The sequence below is a fragment of the Anomaloglossus baeobatrachus genome, chromosome 2 (genome assembly GCF_048569485.1).
Source record: "Anomaloglossus baeobatrachus isolate aAnoBae1 chromosome 2, aAnoBae1.hap1, whole genome shotgun sequence".
In the NCBI taxonomy this organism is placed as follows: Eukaryota; Metazoa; Chordata; class Amphibia; order Anura; family Aromobatidae; genus Anomaloglossus; species Anomaloglossus baeobatrachus.
This window is the reverse complement of record NC_134354.1, coordinates 297,337,591-297,363,743: the sequence shown is the minus strand read 5'-3', so window position 1 is coordinate 297,363,743 and position 26,153 is coordinate 297,337,591. Positions and strand designations below refer to the sequence as shown.

The following is a 26,153-nucleotide window of genomic DNA, read 5'->3' as shown; positions in this document are numbered from 1 at the left end:
CACTGCAGATTCAGACAGTCAGCTCATTCCTTCAAACGGATCCGCTTTTCGTTTGCGTCCAACCACTGCATGGCTTCCGCCGGAGTTGTAAAAAAGTGCACCCGCTCCAACGCCATCACTCTTAGCTTTGCCGGGAACATCATTGAGTATTGCACCCCCATCTCTCGCAGGCGCCTCTTTACTCCTGTAAAAGTCATACGTAGCTTTTGAACAGAAATGGAGTAGTCCGGGTATATGGAAATTCTCTGGCCGTCAATCATAAGATCCTCCATGTCTCTTGCCTTTCGCAGTATAGTGTCCCTGTCTCTGTAGTTGAGGAGCTTGGCTAGCATAGTGCGAGGGCCCCTGCCTGCTGGTTGTGGCTGCATCGGGACTCTGTGTGCATGTTCCACGGCATAGAGCTTGGATAAGACATTAGCACCCATTTTCCCCCTGAGCCAGTCCTCTACATATTCAGTGGGGTTTCTTCCTTCCGCTTTCTCAGGGATGCCGACAATTCGGATGTTCTTTTTTCTAGAGCGGTTCTCTAAATCATCATTTTTTGCCATGATTTCAGCTATCTGCTGTGCAAATGTTTTTTCAGACTTTTGTAGTTTTGTAATATGATCCTCTGTTATCCCCACTCTCTCCTCTACAGCCGTTGTTCTCAGATCTGCTTTCTTGAGGTCTTTCTTAATGTCAGCAACCTCTGCCTGTAATCCCTTAACTTGCTTTGTCAGGGTAGTCAGAGCTTCTTTACAAAAAGACACCACTGCAAAAACGTCCTTTTAAAGTGGGGTTTTCTGGAGCCTCTGCACTATGTGCTTCCTCTACTTCTCCTGTATTATCTTGCTGCTGTTCACCATCCCCCATCTCATCAGAGCTGGCGTTGTCTTCTCCCTCCTCTCCTATCTCACCTCTGTTATCTATATGCTGATGTGATTTCTCTGAAGTCCAGGCAAATTTCTCCAGCCTTGCAGCGATTTGCATCCTCTCCTGACAGGCTGCATTAACCTTCTCAGCTTCCTGCCTTATCATGGCACCATCTTGAGAGCTGGGGACTTTCCCGCCTCCATTATCTTTTTGCCTGCGACGGACCATGGCACTCTGCATCCACCAGACTCACCCCAGATAAGTCCTCACCACCTTATCTTCCTGACAGCCGGCTGAGGCAGTGATAACAGCGGTATTCAGGGATTTATCAAGGGAGTTTGCAGGAGAGCTCCACAAACATGTCTCTTCACATTGCCGTCCAGGTCACGCCCCCGTTCCCTACTTAAGATTGACCAAAGTACACACCCCCAGAGAAGAATCTCTAGTAACCCCCAGTGGGGCTTAGTGAAGACTACAATCTGAACTTTACAAGCTAATCTCTGAAATAGAGGTAAGAAATTTAAAAAATAATTGAAAGAAAAGTTTTACTTAGCTCTGCAGCCAAGGTAACATAATGTGTCCAGTTTTAACATGCTATAACTAATAACAGATTCTATTTTATCCTTCTTTTTTTTATGTTTATTTTTTTTTTATTATAGGATAGGAACATACACATGTAGTCATGGGCAAAAATGTTGACACCCTTGAAATTGTTTTAGAAAATGAAGTATTTCTCCCAGAACATTAATGCAATTATACATGTTTTGTTATACACACTTTTTTTTCTTCCTATGTGTGTATTGGAACAACACAGAAACAGAGGCAAAAAGCAAATTGGACATAATTTCACACAAAACTCCAAAAATGGGCCTGACAAAATTGTTAGCACCCTCAACTTAATATTTGGTTGCACACCCTTTGGACTAAGTAACTGCAGTCAATCGCTTCCTATAACCTTCAACAAGCTTCTTACACCTCTGAACTGGCATTTTGGACTACTCTTCTCTTACAAACTTCACATGGTCTTGCATATTTGAAGGGATGCCTTCTCCCAACAGGAATTTTAAGATCTCTCCACATGTGTTCAATGGGATTTAGATCCAGACTCATTGCTGTCCACTGCAGAACTCTCCAGCGCTTTGTTTCCATCCATTTCTGGGTGCTTTTTGAAGTATGTTTGGGGTCATTATCCTGCTGGATGACCCATGACCTACAGTGGGACGCAAACCCAGCTTTCTGACAGTAGTCACTGTATTGCAACTGAAAATCTTTTGGTAATCTTCTGATTTCACAATGCCTTGCACACAGTCAAGGCACCCAGTGCCAGAGGCAGCAAAACAACCCCAAAACATCTTTGAACCTCCACCATACTGACTGTAGGTCTTGTGTTCTTTTCTTTGTAGACCTCATTCTGTTTTCGGTAAACAGTAGAATGATATGCTTTACCAAAAAGCTTTTTGTTGGTCTCCTCTGTCCACAAGACGCTTTCACAAAAGTATTTTGGCTTTTTTACATTTTGGTAAACTGCAGTCTAGCATTTTTATGTCTGTCAGCTGTGGGATCCTGCTGGGTCTCCTGCCATAGCGTTTCATTTCATTCAAATGTCGATGGATAGTTCACGCTGACACTGATGCAGGTGAGCCTAAATTTCTTTGGAACTTCATTGGGGCTGCTTATCCATCATGCAGACTATCCTGTGTTGCAACAGTTTATCAATTTTTCTTTGCTATCCACGTCAAGGGAGATTAGCTACAGTACTATGAGTTGTAAACTTCTTGATGTATGTTTTGCACCGTGGAGAAAGGAACATCAAGGTCTCTGCAGATGGACTTGTAATCTTGAGATTGTTGATATTATTCAACAATTTTGTTTTTCTAGTTCTCAATTGTCTTCGCTTTCTGTTCTCCATGCTTAGTCTGGCGCACAGACACACAATGCAAAGATTGAGTCAACGTCTCCCCTTTTTATCTGATTTCAGGTGGGGTTTTCATATTGCCCACAGGTGTGTTTTAATGAGCATCACATGCTTGAAACAACGTTTCCCACAATTTTGTAAAACAATTTTGTCTTCACATTTTTGGGGATTTTTGTGAAATTATGTCCAATTTGCTTATTTTTATCTTTTTTTTACACCATAATGGTGTTTAACAAAACATGTAATTGCAGTAATATTCTGGGAGAAATACTCCATTTTCTGAAACAATTTCAAGGGTACCAACACTTTCAGCTATGACTGTACAGTTAGGAAAATAAGTATTTGATTCGTAGGTACACTTCAACTGTGACAGACCAGAATCCCCCGCTAAAAAATCCTGAAAATCACATGGTATAATTTTAATAATTAATTTACATTTTATTGCGTAAAATAAGTATTTAAAACAAAAGAAAAACAGAACTTAATATTTTGTACAGAAACCTTTGTTTGCAATTACAGAGGTCAGACGTTTCCTGTAGTTCATGACCAAGTTTGCACACACTACAGCAGGGATTTTGGCCCACTGCTCCATACAGATCCTCACCAGATCTTTCATTTTTCTGGGCTGTCACTGGGCAACATGGAGTCTCTGCTCCCTTCAAAAATTTTCTATTGTGTTCAGTTCTGTAGACTGCCTAGGCCACTCCAGGACATTGAAATACGGAGCAAATTTTTAGTTGCCCTGACTGTGTGTTTTGGGTCATTATCATGCTGGAAAACCCAGCCATGACCCATCTTCAATGTTCTTACTGAGGGAGGGAGGTCAAAATTCTGCGATAGACATGACCTTATCCATCCTCCCTTCAATAGAGTGCAGCTGTCCTGTCCCCTTTGCAGAAAAGCACCCCTAAAGTATGATGTTTTCACCCTTATGCTTCACGGTTGGGATGGTGTTCTTGAGGTTGTGGTCATCTTTTTCCTCCAAACACGGCAAGTAGAGTTAATACCATAAAGGTCTATTTTGGTCTCATCTGACCACATGCCTCCTCTGGATCATCTAGATGATCATTGGAAAACTTCAAACAGGCCTGGACATGTGCTGGCGTGCCCTGCAGGATTTTAATCCATGACAGCATAGTTACTGTGTAATCTTTGAGACTGTGGTCCAAGCTCTATTCAGGTCATTGTCCAGGTCCTCTCGTGTAGTTCTGGGTTGATTCCTGACCTTTCTCAGAATCATCTTTTACCCCACACGAGGCGAGATCTTGCAATGGAGCTCCAGACTGAGTAAGATTGACAGTCATCTTGTCTTTGTTCCATTTTCTTATAATTGTGCCAACAGTTGTTGCCTTCTCACCAAGCTTCTTGCATTTTGTACTATAGCTGTATACAATTTTGTCCCTGGTGTCCTTAGACAGTTCTTTGGTCTTGGCCATGGTGGAGAGTTTGGTTTGTAACTGAGTATGTGGACAGGTGTCTTTTATACAGGTAACGAGTTCAAACGGGTGAAATTAATACAGGTAATGAGTGCAGAGCAGAAGGGTTTTTTAAAGAAAAAGTAGCAGATCTGTGAAAGCCAGAAATCTTGCTGGTTTGTACTGTAGGTGATCAAATACTTATTTCATGCAATAAAATGCTAATTAATTATTTAAAAATCATATACGATTTTCTGGATATTTGGGGGGGATTTTATCTGTCACAGTTGACGTGTTCCTACCATAAAAATTACAGATCGCTCTATTCTTAGTAGGTGGGACAACTTGAAAACTCGGCAGTGTATGAAATACTTATTTTCATCACTGTATGTTCCCCTCCCACCAATTTAATTTTTAATTGGTGCTCTTTTATTTTTTGCTATCCTTTTAAGAGCCATAACGTATTAATTTTTCCATCAACACAGCTGTATGAGCTCTTGTTTTCTACGAGAAAGTTGTAGTTTTCAACAGCATACAACGTACCATACAAATACTGAAAAAAGAGAAAAATAAAACAAGTGATAATGATTGATTTAATGAATGATGATCCTGAAATTCCAGCCCTTTTTTTTTTTTAGTGGCTGGAATAAAATTGGAATAAAATTGATCTGGTCACCTGATTTTTCTGGTCAGTAGGATAAAAGTGTTACCAAACACTTGTGCAGTGTTTTTGCGGTGTAAAAAAAATAAGAAGCTTTTTTTTTTTCCTGAGAATAGTAATGATTTTATTGAATTTGATGGAACTGTATGAAGTGAAGACCTGATTGTAGACTTCCAAACTGAGGTTTTTATTGATGCCATCTTGGGTCTCTTACAACTTTTTATTCGCCTTCTATTGCATTTTTTATTTTGAGGTGACCAAAAAGATGCAAATGTCGTATTTTTTTTCTCTTTACAGCTTTTTCCATTTGAGTGAATTCATTTTATGTTTTAATGGATTAGACTTTTACAGATGCACTGATAGTAAATATGCTTATTTCCTTATTTTTTTATTTTTTTTAAACATATTTTTTGGATGAGTTGTCAACAAAATATTTACAGAAATGAAAACATTCTCTGTTAGCTTTTTAACAATTCTCATCCATTTTAAATCTTTTTTTTTCTGTTGCAACACTAAACATGTTGGCATTTTCAAGTTGTACATTGAAAACAATAATAAATTAATATAGAAATAACCATAACATAAGGGTTCCTTGTTTTACCTCTCTATCCGCAATCTCCCCAATGAGCCATCTAGCTCTCCCCAGCTATACCAGGCTGTATCTTTGAAACGTTGCATTAAATTATAAATCTCTCTTTGAGAGTAGTTTTTTTTCTATAAATGTTTTGCATTTTTTTAAAAAACTAGACGTGCGTTTCTCTTTGCTATCTTCTGCTTCTAATTGATCCATCAGTATCAACATTTTCATGGTATCTAACACTTCTGTAATATCTGGTGCTTGTTTTGTAAGCCAGTGTCTCAAAATCCATTTTTTAACTGATAGTATTAACGCGTGTACTGCTTTTGGAATGAATAACTATTCTTCCCTCTCTCACCTCTCGACTTGTGGCATGGAATAAACAGAGAATCGGATCTTTTGGGATTTTGATTCCCCAAGTCTTGTCTATCTGTTTGATTGTATCCCCCCAAAGTTTTGCTATCACCGGGCATTCTCATAGGCAGTGTTTCATGTTTGCTTTGTGGAGGTGGCATTTGGGGCAGCTACTTAGTGTGCTGGGGAGTTTGTGTACGGAAGGTCAAAGGCGTATATAGCATTGTGCATTAGTTTGAATTGCATCTCTCGCCATTTTTCGTTAACCACAACTTTTCTCACAGTTAACCATCCCTTGAGTATTTTTTCTTGTAGACCATTAACTTCAAATTTATTGTTCCACTTATCCCCCACTTCGTTCTCTTTACCTCGATCGTATTGACTCCATATTTGGTCATAAAGTGTCGCCAATGAGATCTGATATATAAATTATATATCATAAGTCCTGAAATGCAAGTATTATTCTGTATAACCCTGCATATAGTATAATCTTTTAAGATCTTCTTCTTAGAAGAGCTATCGCCTGTGAACAGAGTAAAGAAAAAAGAACTAATAACAAATCATAATTAACTTAAGAAAAACTGGTGTCACTACCATCAAATCCATACACTTCGATTTGTCGGGCAACTCATCATACATAGTGTGCCTAGTGGATCTACTACGGTACACTGCATGTCACAGGGATATAGAGATGGTGTTGGTTATAGAAGGTGGCATTTGAGACTGTACCCATGGGTCCCACACCCTATGGAACAGTTCCACAGTGTCAGACCTAATTGCCTCAATTTTTTCGAATAACATAATGTTATGGACTTTTTGTATAACTGCGGAAACAGAAAGAGTGGGGGATTTCCATTGACTGGCAATATATACAGTATCTTGGTGGCTAAAGTGATGAAGCTTATCAATCTATGACAATGTTTTTTTGCCCTGGTTGGTTTATTATTGAAAAGCAGGACCTCCAGGGAATTTATGTTTTGACTATCACATAAATTGTGAATAATGGATCCCACTTCCTTCCATAGATTAGAAACTATTGGGCAGGTCCACCAGATGTGAGGCATGTCCCCTTTCTGTCCACAACCCCGAAAGCAACGTTCTGAGGTCTGAGGGTGAATTGTATTAAGGGTAGTTGGAACATAGTAGGACCTATGAAAGATTTTTATGGATGTCTCAGAGAGGGAGACCTGATTGCTTCCCCGAGTGAGGTCCACATAACATTTGTTCCACTGTTCCAGGGGCATGGAAAAACCTAGATCCTCCTCCCACTGGTCCATTACCTTCAGTTTAAGATCAAGAACGGGTCTATTCATTGTGTGTTATATCATAGAAATGGTGCCCTTCCCTCCTGGGTCGAAGATGCATCCTTTTTTAAAGGCTGTCGAGGCTAGAGACCTTCGCTCTCCCAGTAAGGAACTGACAAAATGAATAACCTGTTCAATTCTAAAGTTTTCACCCCGTGGAGGTTCAATCCGTTCTATGAATTCAACCTTAGAGTAAAGAGAATATAAAGAAGTCAGATGTCTTAGCTTGGAGACCCCTCTTTGTTTCCACCAACAGAAGTCTCTAGAATCCACCCCTGGAATAAACATGGGATTATTGAAGAGGTTTAATAGGAGGGAAGGCTTCGACTGTAGTTTAAATTGAAACCTGTTAGATCTCCAAAGTGCAATAATTGTATATGAAAATGGTGCTAATTCTACCAATTTAAGGGGCAGTGGGCCAGTCATCCATATTAGGCCACTTAGTGTGTAGGGTGCTAGCAGTGTGTTTTCGAGTGTGACCCATCTAGGTGATTTGTTACCCATCTCGGCTGTTGTTATTTGAGCTAGTATGGCTGCTTTGTAGTATAAAGAAAAGTTAGGGAGGGAAATTCCACCCCATTTCCTGTGCCGAAATAAGGTTTGTTGGGCAATCCTTTTCTTTTTTGCCGTTCCAAATAAATTTAGAAATTTCCCGATGAACTTTTTAACCATGCTTTGAGGAAAGAATATAGGTAGCGCCCGGAACAGATATAAAAAATCTTGGTAGTGTGGTCATTTTAACAGCATGGGTTCTGCCCAAAAATGAGATGGTAGGGTGTGACCATTTATTAAAATCTTGTATCATTTCCTGTATTAGAGGGAAGAGATTCCATTTGGCTAGAGAAGATTTGTGGTTAGTTAAGTTGATACCCAAATATGAGATATAATGTGTTTGTTTTTGGAACTTGAAGTTAGAGAGGACGTTGTTTTGAGTATTGTTTGGGGTGTTTACGAAGAGTGCCTCTGTTTCTCTACATTAACCCTGAGGCCAGAAAGGGCCTCAAAGCGATGTAGGAGTGACATGAGATTGGGGAGTGGGGGATGTGACTGTTAATAAGAGATCATCTGCAAACAGGCTTGGCTTATAAGTTTCTGCCCCAATCTTGTATCCCATTATCTCTGGACGTTCTCTAATGGCTTTTGCGAGTGTTTCCATAGCTATTGCGAATAGCGCTGGCGACAGTGGGCACCCTTGTCTAGTTCCTCTCTTGATACAGATCGGTTGTGGATTAGTTGTGGGTAACTTTAGATAGGCCTTAGGGGTATCGTACAAAATTTGAATAGAGCGGATAAAATTATTTGAGAACCCCATTTTGTTCATGACCCTGAATAGGTATGGGCAAATAAGTGAGTCAAAGGCCTTTCCTATGTCTAAGGCTAAAAGGAGTAATGGAGATTTGGATTTATTAGCATGTTGGATGATGTTGAGGTTTTTTCGTATGTTGTGTGGTGCTTGTCGGGTCGGAATGAAGCCACCTGGTCAGGGTGGATGAGAACCTGCAGACCTCTATTAATTCTGTTTGTCAAAATCAATGTGAATATCTTCAAATCTACATTTAAGAGTGAAATGGGCCGATAGTTCTTTACCTGTAGACAGTCTTTTTTTGGTTTTGGGATAACCGTGATGTGGGCCAATAAAAATTCTGGAGGTACTGTTTTACCCTCTATAATGGCGTTGCATAAGTTCAAGTAGTGGGGTTTTAATATGTGGGAAAATTTTTTGTAGTATGCAGCCGACAGTCCTTCAGGGCCTGATGCTTTATGGGGTTTTAATTTTTTGACCACCTCATCTAGTTCCTCCTCCGTCACCTTTGTTTGAAGAGTGGCAGAAAAGTTGGGCATAAAGGATGGTAGGGAGATAGAATTTAAAAATTCGTCGATTGCGCCTATGATAGGAGACGATGGTTGTGTATATAGAGTTTGGTAGTAATTATGGAATATATGGTATACTCTATCTGGGTATGTTGTTTGACCCCATGGGTGTCATTTATTGTGTAGACCGAATTTATTCTTTCTCTTGCTCTTAGTTTCCTTGCCAGGAGCTTATCTATTTTGTTAGATAATTTATAGTAAGTAGCTTGCGTTCATTTTAAGGCCCGTTCAGTAGCAGTTGTTAATAGGGTCTGTAGCTGAGTTTTTGTGTCTACTACCCGTTTCAGGAGGTGTAAAGTTGGGTGTGATTGGTTGGCCAATTCCAATTTCATCAAGGTACTTTCTAGTTTCCTCTGTTCATCTGTCCCATCTCTTTTTTTTTTTCTTTTGAGGCTATTTTGATGAGAGTGCGAGTAATTTTTTGTGAACCAGCCAAAGATTCCCTTCAGAGGTCTCTGGCGTGTGATTCGTGGAGAAGTAAGACTCTAGATCTTTCTCCACTTGTTCCCTCACTCCCTGGTTGGCCAGTAAAGACTCATTAAGTCGCCATCTATATACTCTAGCTGATTCAAACCCGAGTCCAAAGGCGGCCAGAACACAATCGTGGTCCAACCATGCTGAAGGTATGTGCCTGGAGTATAGCAAGGCTGGCATAGTTTCATAATTTGTAAATATATAGTCAATTCTGGAGTATGAGCGATGGATGTTCAAGAAGTATGTGTAGCCACGAGTGGTGCCGTTTGATTCTCTCTCTCCAAGTGTCAGCTAAGATGTGTTTTTTCAGTATCGCGTTGAGAGATCGCCTGTCTGCTTTTGAGATATCGCCTGTCTGCTTTTTTGAGATTTCCATTCTCTTTGGCGAGGAACTGTCTAAGGTCAAATTCAGTACTAGATTCATGTCGCCACCCCAGATTAGTGAGTCATAATCTATATTGGAAAGGTATCTAGATATAGCTCTAAGAGTTTGTAGCTGAGCCGTAGGTGGCGCGTAGCTACTAAGTAAACATACTGTTTTAGAGTATATAGTTCCCCTTACTGCTACGAAGCGCTCCTCCCCATCCGTGAATGAGTCTAAGACCTGGAACGGAAATGAGTTGTGTATACAAATCAAGGACCCTCTTTTTTTGTGTTAGTCAACATATAGAATTTGCTATATTGTGAGTGAAGATATTTGGGCTGTGAGGAGATGAAGAAATGAGTCTCCTGTAATAATAGAATGTCAGGTTTGTGGCGTGCGTAGTCTTATCAAGGCCTTTCTTTGTTTTTGGGGGCTGTTAAAGTTTCTTACATTATGAGCGAGAACCCTAAATGCCATGTGTGATACCTGCATATGCTGATGCCTCCCTACTCCTGACATGAAGTGCATTGTTACCCCGACACTCAGAAGTGTGTCTTATGAGTTAAAGTGTGACCTGATAGTAACTGAACTTTAAACAAAAAGCCAGAAACGCAGAAACATATATAACATAAAACCCTAGAAACGGTTATGTAGTAGATTATCATAACTGATGTTCCGTGAGTAATCCACCAAGAATGGGCAACATGCTGCATTCCCAGCCATAAAGTCCACCTGCAAAGCCTATATGAAAACCTACAAAATTGTTAATCTGGATAAACATTTATACTTGCTCTCCTTGAGTCTCTATGGGGGGACCTCTATCTTCCTCCCCGCTGAGCGCGATTTCTACAGACTTGTTGCCACTCTTGTACCCGCCTTCTCCTCTGTGGCAACGGAGCATCCGGGACTGTAGAAATGTTTACTCTTTTCAATGCATCCAGGCCCTCTTCCAGTGAGCGAACAACATAGTGGGATCCTTTATAATTAAACAGGAAAGCGAATGGGAAATCCCACTTGTATTTCACATTGGCTTTGGTTAGGGCCATGGTGACCCCCCTCAGCTCCCTCCGTTGCATCAAGGTGGCCGGGCTAATGTCCGCAAACAGTGATACAGAGCTTGGTACTCTTGATAGGGACGGGTTGTTTGTTGCTGCCGAGAGGATAAGGTCCCTTGAGTCCTCTTGCCTTAGTTTAAGGATAATGTCCCTGGAATAGCTTCTTGTGGCGGTCTGTTAAGGGCTCTGTGAATCCTGATAATGTCAAGCTGTGAAGGATCTATTTGTGGCAGGAGCGCTCTAAAGAGCCCAATGGCCATTTCTTTAAGGTTACTGCAGGATTCTGGCTTTCCTCTGATCCTGATGTTCCCCCTTCTCAGGCGTTTTTCGAGGTCCTCGCATTTTAGTTCCAGCATTTCTAATCTGTTGTTGTGCTCCATAATGCAAGATCTGTCCTCCTCTAAGGCTTCGGCTGCATCATCTCCTTTCTGCTGTAGGGCAGCAGCCCTGTGGGCTATCTCTTGTATCGGAGTGGTGAAAGTTGTCAGCGCTGCTGCCAGCTCCGTTTTAAACATGGATTTAATTGCCTGCAGCAATTCATCTGAGGCCTGGAGACAAGCTGTGCGGATTGCAGGGTCAGACGCGCTGTCATTCATGTCAGCTCCCGCTGCCACGCTAGCCGAGGAGGAGGTGACCGGCGCCATCTTAGTTGTTTCTGGACTGACCTGCGCTCCCAAGAGTTGTGGAATTGTGCGTGACTGCTGTACTTTCAGGGTCCCCTTCTTTACCCGGGGCATCTCTAGCGTGTCTGCTTCTTGGCGCTCCGGTTTGGTTCCCGGTGCGGTTCTGGGGGGTGGACGCTGCAGTGGCTGGGGAACGGAGCTCACTGAGAAACCTCTGCCTCCATCAAGCGCTGCGCATGCGCCCCCGCATTAACCTCTTTAAAAAATGATAGCCCACAGATTAGTCCAGTTTAAGACATCCATGAACTTAACGGAGTTGTCTACTACTACTACTCGGACAACCCGTTCTGAGTCAGAGTGTTTGCCCTTGTTAAAAAAACAAACAGTTGTACTCAACTCTGATGCTGGCACTGTTCCAGCAGTGTTTGCACTCCCTCTCCCGGGACTCCTGTGATGCATCATGCAAGCCCTGCGCCCAATCAGCGCTGGCTTCACTGTCCCCATATTCAGACGTATCAAAAATCTATAGGATGTGAGTTCTGGATTCCTCTTGATGTTCAATTTGTCTGTCGGCATCACATCGCTCCAGACCCCAGGAAAAGAAAAACGTTACGGTCCCCAGAAGATTGATTATTTTTCCTACAAATTTCTGATTTATTTTATTTTTTTATATTTTTTTTTTAGATCATTTGTCTTCAAAGTATTTATAACAGCCTTTACTGTATATTAAATAACCCCCCAAAAATTGTGGGAGTGTTTCTTTAAACAGGGTTACTTTATGATGCTACATTCCTGTAAAGGGTCTATATAATCATATGACCTAATTATTTTACGTTTTTATGTCATCCGTGGTTTAGAAATGTTTTTCTGTGGGTCTGTTTACCGTTTTCATTACTTATTTATTTTGTGCTTTTGTTTCTACAGGCATTTAATTCCGAAACTGATCATTTTAAGCTTTCCTATGGGGGCCACCAGTATCATGCAAGCTGTGCGAATTTCTGGATTAATTGTGTCGAGCCTAAACCTCCTGGACTTTTACTGCCAGATTTATTGTAATTTAAAGTGACTGTTTTAAGGATAACTGGCAGTGTTGCTTTTAAGACTTCTAGAAAATTAGCAATTCTTCATTTACCTTAAAGGTAACCTGTCACCTCAAAAAAACACTACCTGCAGATATAAGGTAAGTAATTACAATAATGCCGGACTGCCTTACTGGAAGTGCGGTTACTGGAATAAAATTAACTTATTTCCTCCCAGAAGATGCTGGCTTTCAGTCATAGGGGTGTGCACAGAGCAGTTACAGTCACTACTCACAGCTGTCCTGATCGAGCTTTCAATCAAAGTCCTTGGGCGTGTTTAAAGCTACCGCTCAAAGTATAGTGAGCAGTGACTAACTGTTCAATGCACGCCACCATGACTGAAAGCCAGCAGCTCCCAACAGGAAATAAGTAAATTTTGTCCCAGTAGCCACACTTTCAGTGAGGTGTTCAGGCAGCATTGTAACACTACTTACAAATTAACCCCCTGTTTGCAGGTAAATAGCATTTTCAGACGTGACAGGTTCCTTTTAATGGCGCAACCAGGGTCAGTGACTTCACATCTGCAGATATTGGAGGCTTTAAGGGAGTCTGTAATCAGGTTTTTGCCACCTAATCTAAGAGTAGTATGTAGAGACAGAGAGCCTGATACGATCAGATGTTTTACTTATTGCGCTGCTTAGTGTAGTTTTGATAAAATCACAGTTTTATCAATAGGAGGTTATCACTAGAGAACTACTTGGCGTGCTGCCAGGTAGTCCAGGATATTGCCTGCTTTGTATAATCCTGCCACCACTTATTGGCAGCTTTCTGCCTTCTACAGTGTATATAGAAAGCTGCTGATCAATAGTGTGGACAGGGATATACAGAGCTCAACATGGAAATAACAGTGATTTTATCAAAATGTCAGTAAGCAGCTAGGTACGTGACACATCACTGGAATCAGGGTCTCTTACATTATGCTGCTCTCAACTATGGTAGCAAAATCCTGGTGGCAGATAAGCTTTCATCTAACAGATGCGCAATAGCTACCGCTTGCACAAGTGAGCCTGTAAATATCTTCAGCAATAATGTCACTGGACTGCTGACTGCTCACTTTCCTATGTGGAAGTACCCCATTAAAATTAAATTTAAGTTATATATGAAGAGTGAATGAATTATGAGGAGACCTAATATCTCAGCACTGCCAGTTTCATAACAGGCATAAATTCCTTTTAATTCTGCATTATACTTGTGTTGTAAGCATTTTAATGTGTCATTTTATTTATTTGAAACCATAGACTACTATTTGATTGTTGCACTATAGTAAAATTGTGTTACATGAAGAATTGCTGGAATGCTATATGGAACCTGTAAATGTAGATGAAATTTGAAAATTAGATTTTAATCTCTTTCATTTTGTCACTTGTCACCAGCTTTGCCTTTCTTTTTCATTTGCATTATATTCTATATCCAATACAAAAAAATGTGTTCTATCCAAGCATAATTAAAGATTTCCATTCAAAATTTTACATTTTATAGCAATATAACAAGCACCTTGTATAAGTCAGCGGATTTCTGTCATGGTGAGGGGGAATAGGTAGCAAAAGGAAGGAGGCAGGAGAAACAGCAATTTCATGAATGAAGCACCCTATGGGGACCTGATCTCTAGGGTCCCCACTAATTGCTTGAACGAGGATTTCTTGTCCCCTATTGGAATAAGCAGCACCGTTTATATATGACTACTGCTCCAATCAAAGTCGGCTGAACTAATGGAGACAAAAGCTACCTATCAGTTATCAGTCCATTAGATAGGTGATAATTTATTAACTGAAAAGCTCTTTTTAATATGTAACAATCACGTTTTGTTTCTTAATTAAAGAAAAATGTTTCCATTAATTTTGTAATACATATTTTGATGGGTCAAAGCTTACATTTTCTCTTATGGTGGGCTTTTCTCTTACTAAACTTAGGGTATTTTCACAAAAAGCAGATTTCATGCAGAAATTTCCATATATAGGTAGAAATATGTATAATTGTGTATATACATACACAGAAGGTGTGTATGTGTATAATATATACAGTGATGACCAAAAGTGTTGGCACCATTAAAATTGTTCCGGAAAATGAATACTTCTCCCAGAAAATTATTGCAATTACACATTTTGTAACAATTTAAAGGGTGGCAACACTTTTGGGGGTGTGTGTGTGTGTGTGTGTGTGTGTGTGTGTGTGTGTATACACACATATATACACACACACACACACACCATATACCATATTTTTCAGATTGGGATGAAAATATGGGATGCGTCTTATAATCCAAATTTTGGTTACCAGGGATCGTGGAGAGTGGTAGCAGGAGCAATGCTGTGGGCCACGGGTGCCAACCTGAAAATGTTGGTGGTGCGGACTTCAAATTATGGTGCCCGGAGACGGCACTGTGCACACGCCTCCTCCGGCCCATTCATCTTCCAGCAGCAGACTTGGGGAAAATGGCTAACGAAGTTGGCGTGTGCGCTGAGAGCTCCATCTGCGCACGTGCCGAATCCGGGTGCCATTTAATTGAAGCCCGCACCATCGATAGTTTTAGGAAGTTGCCTGCCTGTCTCACTGCGCCCACAGCAAGCATCTGGGACATCCGCCACACCGCCTGCAGCGTCGCCCAACTCCACCGCCGCCTTTGCCTCCTCTGACCCCGCTCCACCACTGCTGCTGCCCACTGCCAGTATGACACCACCGGTTTTTATGACCGACCCCCCCCCCCCTTACCTTTTTTTTTTTTTTTTTTCCCCTCTGGATTTGGGGTGTGTCTTATAAACGAAAAATATGGTGTATATGTAGTGTGTGTGTGTGTGTGTGTGTGTGTGTGTGTGTGTGTGTGTATATTATATAAATATACTAGCTGTACTACCCGGCTTCGCCCGGGTTAATAACTGCCGTTAACAAAATAGAATGTATTAACATTCCCGGGATAGAATGTATAAATAGAATGTATTAACGCCCGGGATAGTAACTGTATCTCTGTTTCTTTCCCATTCTCTGTCTGTATCCCCCTCTGTATATATCTATCTCTTTGTCTGACTGTCTCTGTCTTTCTCCGTCTGTCTCAATCTCTTTCCCTGTCTATCTATCTCTTTCCTTGTCTGTCTATCTATCTGTCACTTTCCCTGTCTGTCTTTTTCCCTCTCTTTCCCTATCTGTCTCTTTCCCTGTCTGTCTCTTTCCCTGTCTGTCTCTTTCCCTGTCTGTCTCTTTCCCTGTCTGTCTCTTTCCCTGTCTGTCTCTTTCCCTGTCTGTCTCTTTCCCTGTCTGTCTCTTTCCCTGTCTGTCTCTGTCTCTTTGTCTGTGTCTGTCTCTTTGTCTGTGTCTGTCTCTTTGTCTGTGTCTGTCTCTTTGTCTGTCTGTTTCTCTGTGTCTGTCTGTTTCTCTGTGTCTGTCTCCGTCTGTGTCTGTCTCTTAACCTGTCTCTCTCTTTCCCTCTTTCCCTGTCTGTCTCTTTCCCTGTCGGTCTGTCTCTTTGTCTCTTTTTCCCCGCAAAGCATAGCCTATGATGCTTTCGGGGTCCAGAAGTGTGAGTGTGCAATATTTTGTGGCTGTAGCTGCGACAGTGCAGATGCCAATCCCGGACATACACACATACATACATACACACACACATACACACATTCAGCCTTATATATTAGATACACACAAATATATGTATATATTTTCTGAGTAGATATATTTCTAATGGGGCTGCTGACGTGAATTTAATAACCCATCCAATCTACACATGCAAATAAATCAAAGTATAGCTGTTCATAAATTTAGTGTTGTGTAGTAATGAGAAATGACACCGGGAAAAAGTATTGAACATATGAAGAAAGAGAGGCGCAAAAAGCCATGACACCAGCTGAAATCTATCATTTATTAGAAAGCAATCTTGCTATTTATTGAAATATGTCAACTGGTTCAACTGATGAAAAACAAAAAACTGAGCTGTAATAAAAAAAATCAGTAACCAATGCAACATTACAAGCATGTAAATGGCAGCCTCTAGACAGGAAAAAAACAGAAAAATTGTATGAAAAATATCCTGAATAATCTACTATATAAAGCTGTGTGTGTGTGTGTGTGTGTGTATATATATGTCCGGGATTTGCATCTGCACCGTCGCAGCTACAGCCACAAAATTTTGCACACTCACACTTCTGGACCCCGAAAGCGTCATAAGCTATGTTTTGCGGGGACATTTTAACCCCGCGCTTTACAGTTATTCGCCAAAAAACCTGCCTCCATTAAAGCGAATGGAGCTTGGAGCCAAAGTGCAGTCAGAACTTTAGAAGAATGCACAGCCACGCCCTTATATGGAATGTTGGCGTGCGTGTCACAATGCAGCCAGGGAAAGAGGCAGACACAGACAGGGTAAGAAACCGACATAGACAGGGTAAGAGACAGACACCAAGAGACAAACAAAGAGACAGACTGACAGGGAAAGAGACAGACAGGGAAAGAGAGGGAAAGAGACAGACAGGGAAAGTGACAGAGATAGATAGACAGACAGGGAAAGAGATTGAGACAAACGGAGAAAGAGACAGACAGTCAGAGACAGACAGGGAGACAGACAGACAAAGAGAGAGAGAGACAGAGAGATATATACAGAAGGGGAGACAGACAGAGAATGGGAAAGAAACAGAGAGACAGTTACTATCCCGGGCGTTAATACATTCTATTTATACATTCTATCCCGGGAATGTTAATACATTCTATTTTGTTAACAGCAGTTATTAACACGGGCAAAGCCGGGTAGTACAGCTAGTAATAAATAAAATGCAAGTGCTTAATCACAGGGTACTTATTATATACATTTTTGCAAAAAGGTAAGAAGCTATCCCACCTCGTCAACCCATCTACCCATTTGGGACGGTCCCTAACCAACTAAGTTGGTTAAAACATTTTCTATACCTGACTTGTGTCATGTCAAAACTCCAATGTAAATAGTGGCAAGTGGTCACCTGGGTCCCAGATTAAATACACAGCGCAGTGGGAAGCAAATTATTTGTTCAGCCTCCGTAAAGGGAGGGCTGCGCCTCTAACTTGCATTAAAGCAAGAGAACAAACAAAAAACTGGGCTGTAACAAAAAAAAAAAAAGTTTTTTGTTTGTTCTCTTGCTTTAGTCTAAGTTAGGGGCGCAGCCCCCCCTTTACTGAGGCTGAACAATTAAATTGCTTCCCACTGCGCTGTGTATTTACCGTATTTTTCGGACTATAAGACGCACCCAGGTTTTAGAATTGTAAAATAGGGAAAAAAAATTTTGACGCAAAAAATGTGGGAAAATATTTAATAACCTAAATAACACTGTAATATTTCACTAATGTAACTGTAAACAACTCAACAGCAGCATTGACAACCATTATTTCTGACTTTGAGCTTTAAGTCCAGAAATTCCTCTAATTATCAGGGAAATCCCAAGAACTCCTCATCACTACTATCCCGAATGATACTGTTATGGGGGGGATCTGCTGCTGATGCTGTTATAGGGGATCTGCTGCTGACACTTCTATGGTGATCTGTTGCTGACACTGTTATGGGGGATCTGCTGCTGACGCTGTTATGGGAGGATCTGCTGCTGACGCTGTTATGGGGGATCTGCTGCTGACACTGCTATGGGGGTTCTATTCATGTCAAGTTGTTTATTATTACAATATCTTCTTGCCTATAAGCAGAACTATAACTCCAAGCATGTCCTGTATGGCATGCTTGGAGTTCTAGTTCAGCACAGTAATGTGATTTTTACTATAATGTACGGTACTTTATTAGGGGGAGGGGGTACTTATACTTTATTGTACTGTAACGGTTAACCTCTTACCGGAGCAGACTCCAGCTATGATAATGATTTACATTAAGCCTGGCCCTGTCGCCGCATCAGAAACCAGGAAGTACGGTAACAGTGATGAAGAGGCAGGGCCAGTGGGGAGGAGGGAGGGCTGTGCTGTCCTGGAGGAGGAGGCTGTCCACCGTACTGAGCACAGGTAACGTGCATCGGCAGTCATTTCGGCACCAGAGTGGTGATAATACACTAGACACCGCCATCACCGCTCCCGCCGCCAGCACTGCTCCTGATACCGCCGCCAGCACCGCTCCCGCTACCGCCGCCAGCGCTGATCCTGCTCTGTAATAGCAAGTGGACATCTCCCCAGCAGCTGCTGGATGCCGGCGGCTGCGGAGAGACCATGTGTGCCAGCTATTACAGAGCAGGAACTACCGTAAATAACGCGGTGTCTGCTCCCCATGTCCCATGTCCACTCTCAGCGCCGTCCCTTTGCCCCTCAAGCCCCATATGATCCACATATAATACACTATTCAGACCATAAGACGCACCCCCCACTTTCCTCCAAAATTTGGAGGGAAAAAAGTGCGTCTTATGGTCCGAAAAATACGGTAATCTAGGACCCAGGTGACCACTTGCCACTATTCACATTGGAGTTTTGACATGACACAAGTCAGGTATAGAAAATGTTTTTAACTTTAGCTGGTTAGGGACCATTCCAGATGGGTACACCTTGATGAGGTGGGATGGCTTCTTACCTTTTTGCAAAAATGTATATAATAAGTACCCTGTTATTAAGCACTTGCATTTTATTTATTATTATTCAGGGTATTTTTCATACAATTTTTGTTGTTTTTTTTTGTTCAACTGATGGCCTATAAAAAGGTGTTTCATTACCAAGGTACCACACAAGAAACTTCTCGTGATGAGTAAAATCAGTGAGCTGTCTCAAGAACTTCACAACCTTATTATTGCAAAATGGCAATGTTTACTGAACATTTTCAAAAATACTGAAAGTTCCAGTGATTACTATTGTGGCCATAAGCCAGAAGTGGAAAGAACCATAAACCAGTCCCAACCGACTCATTGAAAAATTTCTGACAGAGGAGTGAACAGAATTATCAGAAGAATTGTCCAAGATCCAAGGACCACCTACAGAGACCTACAGAAAGACCTGGAATCAGCAGGTCCTATTATTCCAAAGAAAACAAAAAGTAATGCATTCAACCTCCATGGCGTACAAGCACAATCATAGTTTACTCAAAAACACATTTAAGGCATTATCACAACTGCAAGAGGATTATGGGCTTTTTACAAATACAGTTGAAACCAGAAGTTTACATACACTATCCAAAAAGACACATATGGATATGTTCACACTGGACTGTTATGAATACATTTTCCAGTTTGGGGTTCCCTCTTGTGGTCAGTGCTGGCAGTGCAGTTGGCTTGTTGAATGGGAGCCAGACACCTGTGGAGGACTGGCAATCAGGTCATTCAGCGTAGGCCTATATAACTGAGTAGTTTTCTCCTGTTCCTTGCCGGTGCTCAATGTATCTCCTGTGTGCTAAGGACATTCTGCAACCAGGCCTTCTCTCTATCACAACTCCTCTCAGATAAGTTGGTCTTTGTACCTCTGCTTATTGTTTGCACTTTCTTGTAGTTTTTTCTGTTTTGATACTAATGATTCCTGATTTTGCCTGTGTGGAGTTCTTGGTGGAGTTGGATCATTCCCTGCTGGGAGTGTCTGTATACCTAGCTCCATGTTTTGCTATGTCTTGTGTTTTGTCATGGTTTCTATTAAATTCAGTCCCTCATCCATTTTAGTGTTTTTTGGATCCCAGTAACACCAGAGTACTGATTTAGTGGGGAAGAGCCTGTGTGGATTCAGGGCTTTTCCATATCAGGCGTGCTGAGATTTATTAGGATTTTTACGGCTGAAGACAGTGCTCTTTCCTATCCTTTTCTATACAGATAGTTTGGACCTCATCTTTGCTGAATTTGTTTTCTAGCTATGTATTCTGTTTTCCTATATCACTATAGTCTTTTCATGTGGGGGGCTATCTATTCTATATCTTTGGGGATTGCTCCGAGGCAGATTAGCTTTTCTTATATTTCTCTCTGTAAGAATATTTAGTTCTCTGGCTGTGTCGTGGCGACTAAGTCATCGTAGGCACACCCCACTAGGTCAATCTTCGCCCCTGGCCCAGCACTCGGGTACTGTTAAACTCTTGCTGGTCTTGACATCACATAAAAAAATGCTGTAAAAATGCCACAAAAACCGCACCAAAACCGCAGATGGCTCCCAGGAGACATTCTGCCACAAGATTAGGTTTTGGTCAGGAAAAAAATGCTGCAAAGACGTCCTGTATGAACATAGCCTTTGGGGAGCTTTTGGGCCAGGCTGAAGTGACAGAAATTTGATACAGGGCATCACTAGTTCTGTAACTGTAGTGTGAGATATCAGTGGTCCAAAGCTATATAACCCCTTAAAAACACCTGTTATTTATTCAAATCTGTGAAAATTGGCAAATTGCCCAATTTGATGCCAGTTTTGACACCCAGAACCCATTTGGGCCAGGCTAAAGTGACTTGACTTTGATGAGGCGCATTACTAGCTATGTATTTATGGTCAGATATCAGTGGCCCAAAGCCATTTATTCCCACAAAAACACCTGTTATTTATTCAAATATTTGAAAATTGGGTTTCTGCCCCCTTTGATGCCAGTTTTGACGACCAGAACCCGTTTGGGCTAGGCTGGAGTAGCATGAATTGGATGTGGGGCATCACTAGGTATGTAAATGTAGTTTGAGATCAGTGGCCCAAAGCCATTTAACCCCTTAAATAACATACCTCAGTGCCAACTTTGACGCCCATTTTTTTGTCAGTCATAATTTTTTTAGGTGTTTAAGTGTATTTACAACAGGGCACATGACTGCATGGTATTACCGTGTTTCCCCAAAAATAGGACCTTCCCCAAAAATAAGACGTAGCAGGATTTTTCAAGGAGGCTTAAATATAAGACATCCCCCGAAAATAAGACCTAGTCGCGGTGTCCATGCAGTGGTAAAAAAATTAAAGAATCCTGCAGGACACTTCATTATAGACAGCAGGCACCCCCAGATGAGAAAAGACCCCACGATCATACTTACCAGACGCCAACCAGGAGCAGGGGAGCGCATCAAGGTCCTGCAGTGGAACGAACACACACACACCCACACACACACACACACACACACACACACACACGCACACTACAGATCGCATACACATACTCCCCACATCCAGCGATATCGCTTGCTTCTCGGCGCGCGTAAGGACGTGGATCTTCCAGGACCTGCATCACATGGCCGGAAGTACGTGGTGAGTGTGTACACGTGATTATACCGGTATGTGCGATTTCGTGAGTATGCGATCGGATTTTTTAGTGTCTTCTGATGTATGTGTGTCGGCCAGATGTAGGGGAGGATGGCGAGCAGCACAGAGAACCCAGGGAGGAGAATGATATGGAATCTGATGTGTGTGTGTGTGTGTGTGTGTGTGTGTGTGTGTGTGTCTGTCTGTCTGTCTATATGAGTGTATGCTATCTGGTGTGTGTGTGTGTGTGTGTGTGTGTGTGTGTGTGTGATCTGATGTATGTGTGTCGGCCAGATGCAGGGGAGGGCGACGTGCTGGGAGATTTGGGAGCCACACAGACGCCCGGGACTGGTAAGTATGTTGATCCTGGGAAGGGGGGGTTCTGCTTTTTGTGGGGGGGGTAAACTTACCCCAAACCATGTCTCCTCGAGAATAAGACACCCCCTGAAAATAAGACCTAGTTCTTTTTTCAGGGCAAACAAATATAAGACAGTGTCTTCGGAGAAACAAGGAATATACAGGGCAAATGACTGCATGGTATTTTATACTTTGGGATGTTTTATTTTTGTTGAGAAACCCTTAAACAGAAAATAAATAATAGCCAAATAAGAAAGTGGCCCAATAAGAAACCAACTTCAGCATCGTCTTAATGACTACACTGTGTGCAGAATTATTAGGAAGTTGTATTTTAGAGGATTTTTTTTATTACTGATCAACAACTATGTTCTCAATCAACCCAAAAGACTCATAAATATCAAAGCTTAATATTTTCGGAAGTTGGAGAGGGTTTTTTTAGATTTGGTTATCTTAGGAGGTTATCGGTTTGAGCAGGTAACTATTACTGTTCAGAATTATTAGGCAACTTAATAAAAAACAAATATATTCCCATCTCACTTGTTTATTTTCACCATATAAACCAATATATCTGCACAAAATTTAGAAATAAACATTTCTAACATGCAGAAACAAAACCCACAAAAATTAGTGACCAGTATAGCCACCTTTCTTTATGATGACACTCAACAGCCTACCATCCATAGAGTCTGTCAGTTGCTTGATCTGTATACGATCAACTTTGCATGCAGCAGTCACCACAGCCTCCCAGACACTGTTCCAAGAGGTGTACTGTTTTTCCCTCCGTGTATATCTCACATTTTATGAGGGACTGCAGGTTCTCTATGGGGTTCAGATCAGGCAAACAAGGGGGCCATGTCATTATTTTTTCATCTTTTAGACCTTTATTGGCCAGCCACTCTGTGGAGTAGTTGGATGCATGTGATTGAGCACTGTCCTGCACGAAAATCATGTTTTTCTTGAACGATACCGACTTCTTCCTGTACCACTGCTTGAAGAAGTTGTATTCCAGAAACTGGCAGTAGGTCTGGGAGTTGAGCTTCACTCCATCCTCAACCCGAAAAGGTCCCACAAGTTTATCTTTGATGATACCAGCCCATACCAGTACCCCACCTCCACCTTGCTGGCGTCTGAGTCGGAGTGGAGCTCTTTGCGCTTTACTGATGTAGGCTCTGGCCCATCAAGAGTCACTCTCATTTCATTAGTCCATAAAACCTTTGAAAAAACAGTCTTAAGATATTTGTTGGCCCAGTCTTCACGCTTTATCTTATGTTTCATGTTCAAAGGTGGTCGTTTTTCAGCCTTCCTTACCTTGACCATGTCCCTGAGTATGGCACACCTTGTGCTTTTTGATACTCCAGTAACGTTGCAGGTCTGAAATATGGCCAAACTGGTGGCAAATGGCATCTTGGCAGCTGCACGCTTGATTTTCCTCAATTCATGGGCAGTTATTTTGCGCCTCTTTTTGCCCAACACGCTTCTTGCGACCCTGTTGGCTATTTGCCATGAAACGCTTGATTGTTCGGTGATCATGCTTCAAACGTTTGGCAATTTCAAGACTGCTGTATCTCTCTGCAAGACATCTCACAATTTTGGACTTTTCAGAGCCCGTCAAATCTCTCTTCTGACCCATTTTGCCAAAGGAAAGGAAGTTGCCTAATAATTAAGCACACCTTATGTAGGGTGTTGATGTCATTACACCACACCCCTCCACATTACAGAGATACACATCACCTGATCTACTTAATTGGTAGTTGGCTCTCAAGCCATGTATAAAAAGTATCATGTGATCAAAATACTCATTTGCCTAATAATTCTGCACACAGTGTAGGTGGGACCTAAGTAAGGCTACTTTGGCTTCATCAGAGGTGAAGTGGTGAGGAAGAAGTGGTGGAATTGATCACTGGGTCTGGTACTGCGACCTTAACGGGGGCAGGCGGGATTGCAGCTTGCAGGATGTTCAGGTGCGTGTCCACCAGTGTCATAAAGGCCAGCATTCGAGTCTGTGTCTCACGTTGGTGGACAAGCTCCTGCTCCTCCTATTCCAGCAAGTTGGGCAGCATTCGAGCCAACGGAATCCATGGCCTGTTCAAAACTGGCAAGAAGGAAGTGGGTCTACTGAGCCAAGATGTGGTTCAGTGACCCAAAGGAATAGATCTGAGTGACTACCAAGACTTCACTACAACCACAGGAGGTGGAAGCAGACAGAACACTGATAGGTAACCACCAGATGGCAGCCCTGGGAGATCTCAGTGTCTCGGCAGCTGGCACCACAGGACAAAGACAAGGAGCCAGAGCAGATGGGGCAGAAGATGGTGCGGACTGGTGCAGATTGGTTCTGGTGGACACAGGCAGGTGGGAGGATGCTTGCAGGATCTGGAGGACACAAGCGGGTTCACTGATAGTACTAGACAGAAAAAGAATAAAGTCACTGGACAAAACACAGTGCGGCTAAGAGAACAGGGACCTGACAACTAGCATGGGCAGACTAGCGATGTGGACACGTTGAACAGGCACCTCCCAATGGGGCAGGATGTCTTATACTGTATACACTGTGCTTTACTGTGGGCGGCTGAGAGGTACTATCGGGTTAGATCACGCTGGCTCTTTAAGAAAAGGGAGAGCAGCACGGCTTTGCCCTAAGCGTAATCCTGAGAGAGCCATGCGGCGCTAGTGGGCGTCGGGAGCCAGAGGACAGGCAGCATGGAGCAGGAGGAAGCAGCAGAAAGTGAACGTCGGTGCCACTAACACACAGGGATGGAAGGCATTAACAGAACACCAGAGGACACCCGAGGACTGCGAGCCTGGAGGGAGGTTGTGGGTTCAAAGGAGGTTAGCGGGCATGAGTGTCGGCGCCCCTAGGCTGGGAGCGCCTATGGTGTGAAAGACAAAATGTATGCAAGTCAAAATCCTGGGAAAGCATCTTATGGATAGATGAGACCAAGATAAAGCTTTTTGGTAAAGCACATCATTCTACTGTTTACAGAAAACAGAATGAGGCCTAGAAAGAAAAGAACACAGTACCTATAATCAAATATGGTGAAGGTTCAGAGATTTTTTTGGGTTGTTTTGCAGCCTTTGGCACTGGGTGCCTTGACTGTGTGTAGGGCATCATGAAATCTGAAGATTACCAAAGGATTTTGGGTCATAATGTAGTGCCCAGTGGTCATGGGTATTTCCTGCAGGATAATGACCTCAAACATACTTCAAGAAGCACAAAGAAATAAATTAAAACAAAGCGCTAGAGAGTTCTAAAGTAGCCAGCAATGAGCCTGGATCTAAATCCCTGTGGAGAGATTGTCGTGTAAACCCCTTTCCTGGGAGAGCTAATTTGGGATGAGATAAAAGGCATCTCCGGATCGGCCAATGTTGGTCCAATTTAATAGTGATACATCGGAGGCAAGAATACACAGCCAGTAGCAGTCTGTGTACGAGGCTTGTCTGAATCCTACAAGTTTATTACAACCACAAAAGAAAAGGTGAATGTCTTGGTACATTAGCTAAAAAGGAAATGTAAATTGGGAATAACAAAATCGTAAATTATGGATCTTGCTGAATTCCTTCAAACTAGTTCTGTTCCGTTTTCTATACCTTCAGGAAAAATTACAAAATTTAGACAACACCCAATCTTGATGCTATGTCACACAGAGATTTATACAAACTTCGCCGACTGTCATGGTGGCAGGTTCTGTTCAGACTACAGATTCTGACACTCCGCCCAATAACTTCTCTAGTGTCTGTGATCAACGCAGGCAAACTAGAGTGTCGGCCTGCAGAATGGTAATTCATAGGCAGGCTTGCAAGAGTTAATCTCTGCTATCTTTGATCACATGCTGTGGGAGAGCCATTTACATCTGCTCCCCTCCTAAAGGTCCAGTCACACTAAGCAACTTACCAGCGATCCCAACAACGATAGGGATCGCTGGTAAGTTGCTAGGAGGTTGCTGGTGAGATGTCACACTGCGACGCTCCAGCGATCCCACCAGCAACCTGACCTGGCAGGGATCGCTGGAGCAATCGCTACACGAGTTGCTGGTGAGCTCACCAGCAACCAGTGAGCAGCCCCCAGCGCCGCGTGGAAGATGCTGCGCTTGGTAACTAAGGTAAATATCGGGTAACCAACCCGATATTTACCTTGGTTACCAG

General features: G+C 42.2%; 1 protein-coding gene across 2 annotated transcripts in view; it reads left to right on the top strand.

Annotated features, from left to right (window-relative positions):
• The window catches only part of SYNRG (synergin gamma), a 179,586-nt gene extending 165,205 nt beyond the window's left edge, over positions 1-14,381 (top strand). For both annotated transcript variants that reach the window (XM_075335855.1, XM_075335854.1), the window contains one exon: positions 12,391-14,381. In XM_075335855.1, the coding sequence (XP_075191970.1) occupies positions 12,391-12,522 (132 nt within the window). In that variant the 3' untranslated portion in view covers positions 12,523-14,381. The remainder of the gene's footprint in view (positions 1-12,390) is intronic.
• Positions 14,382-26,153: the final 11,772 nt, after the last annotated feature.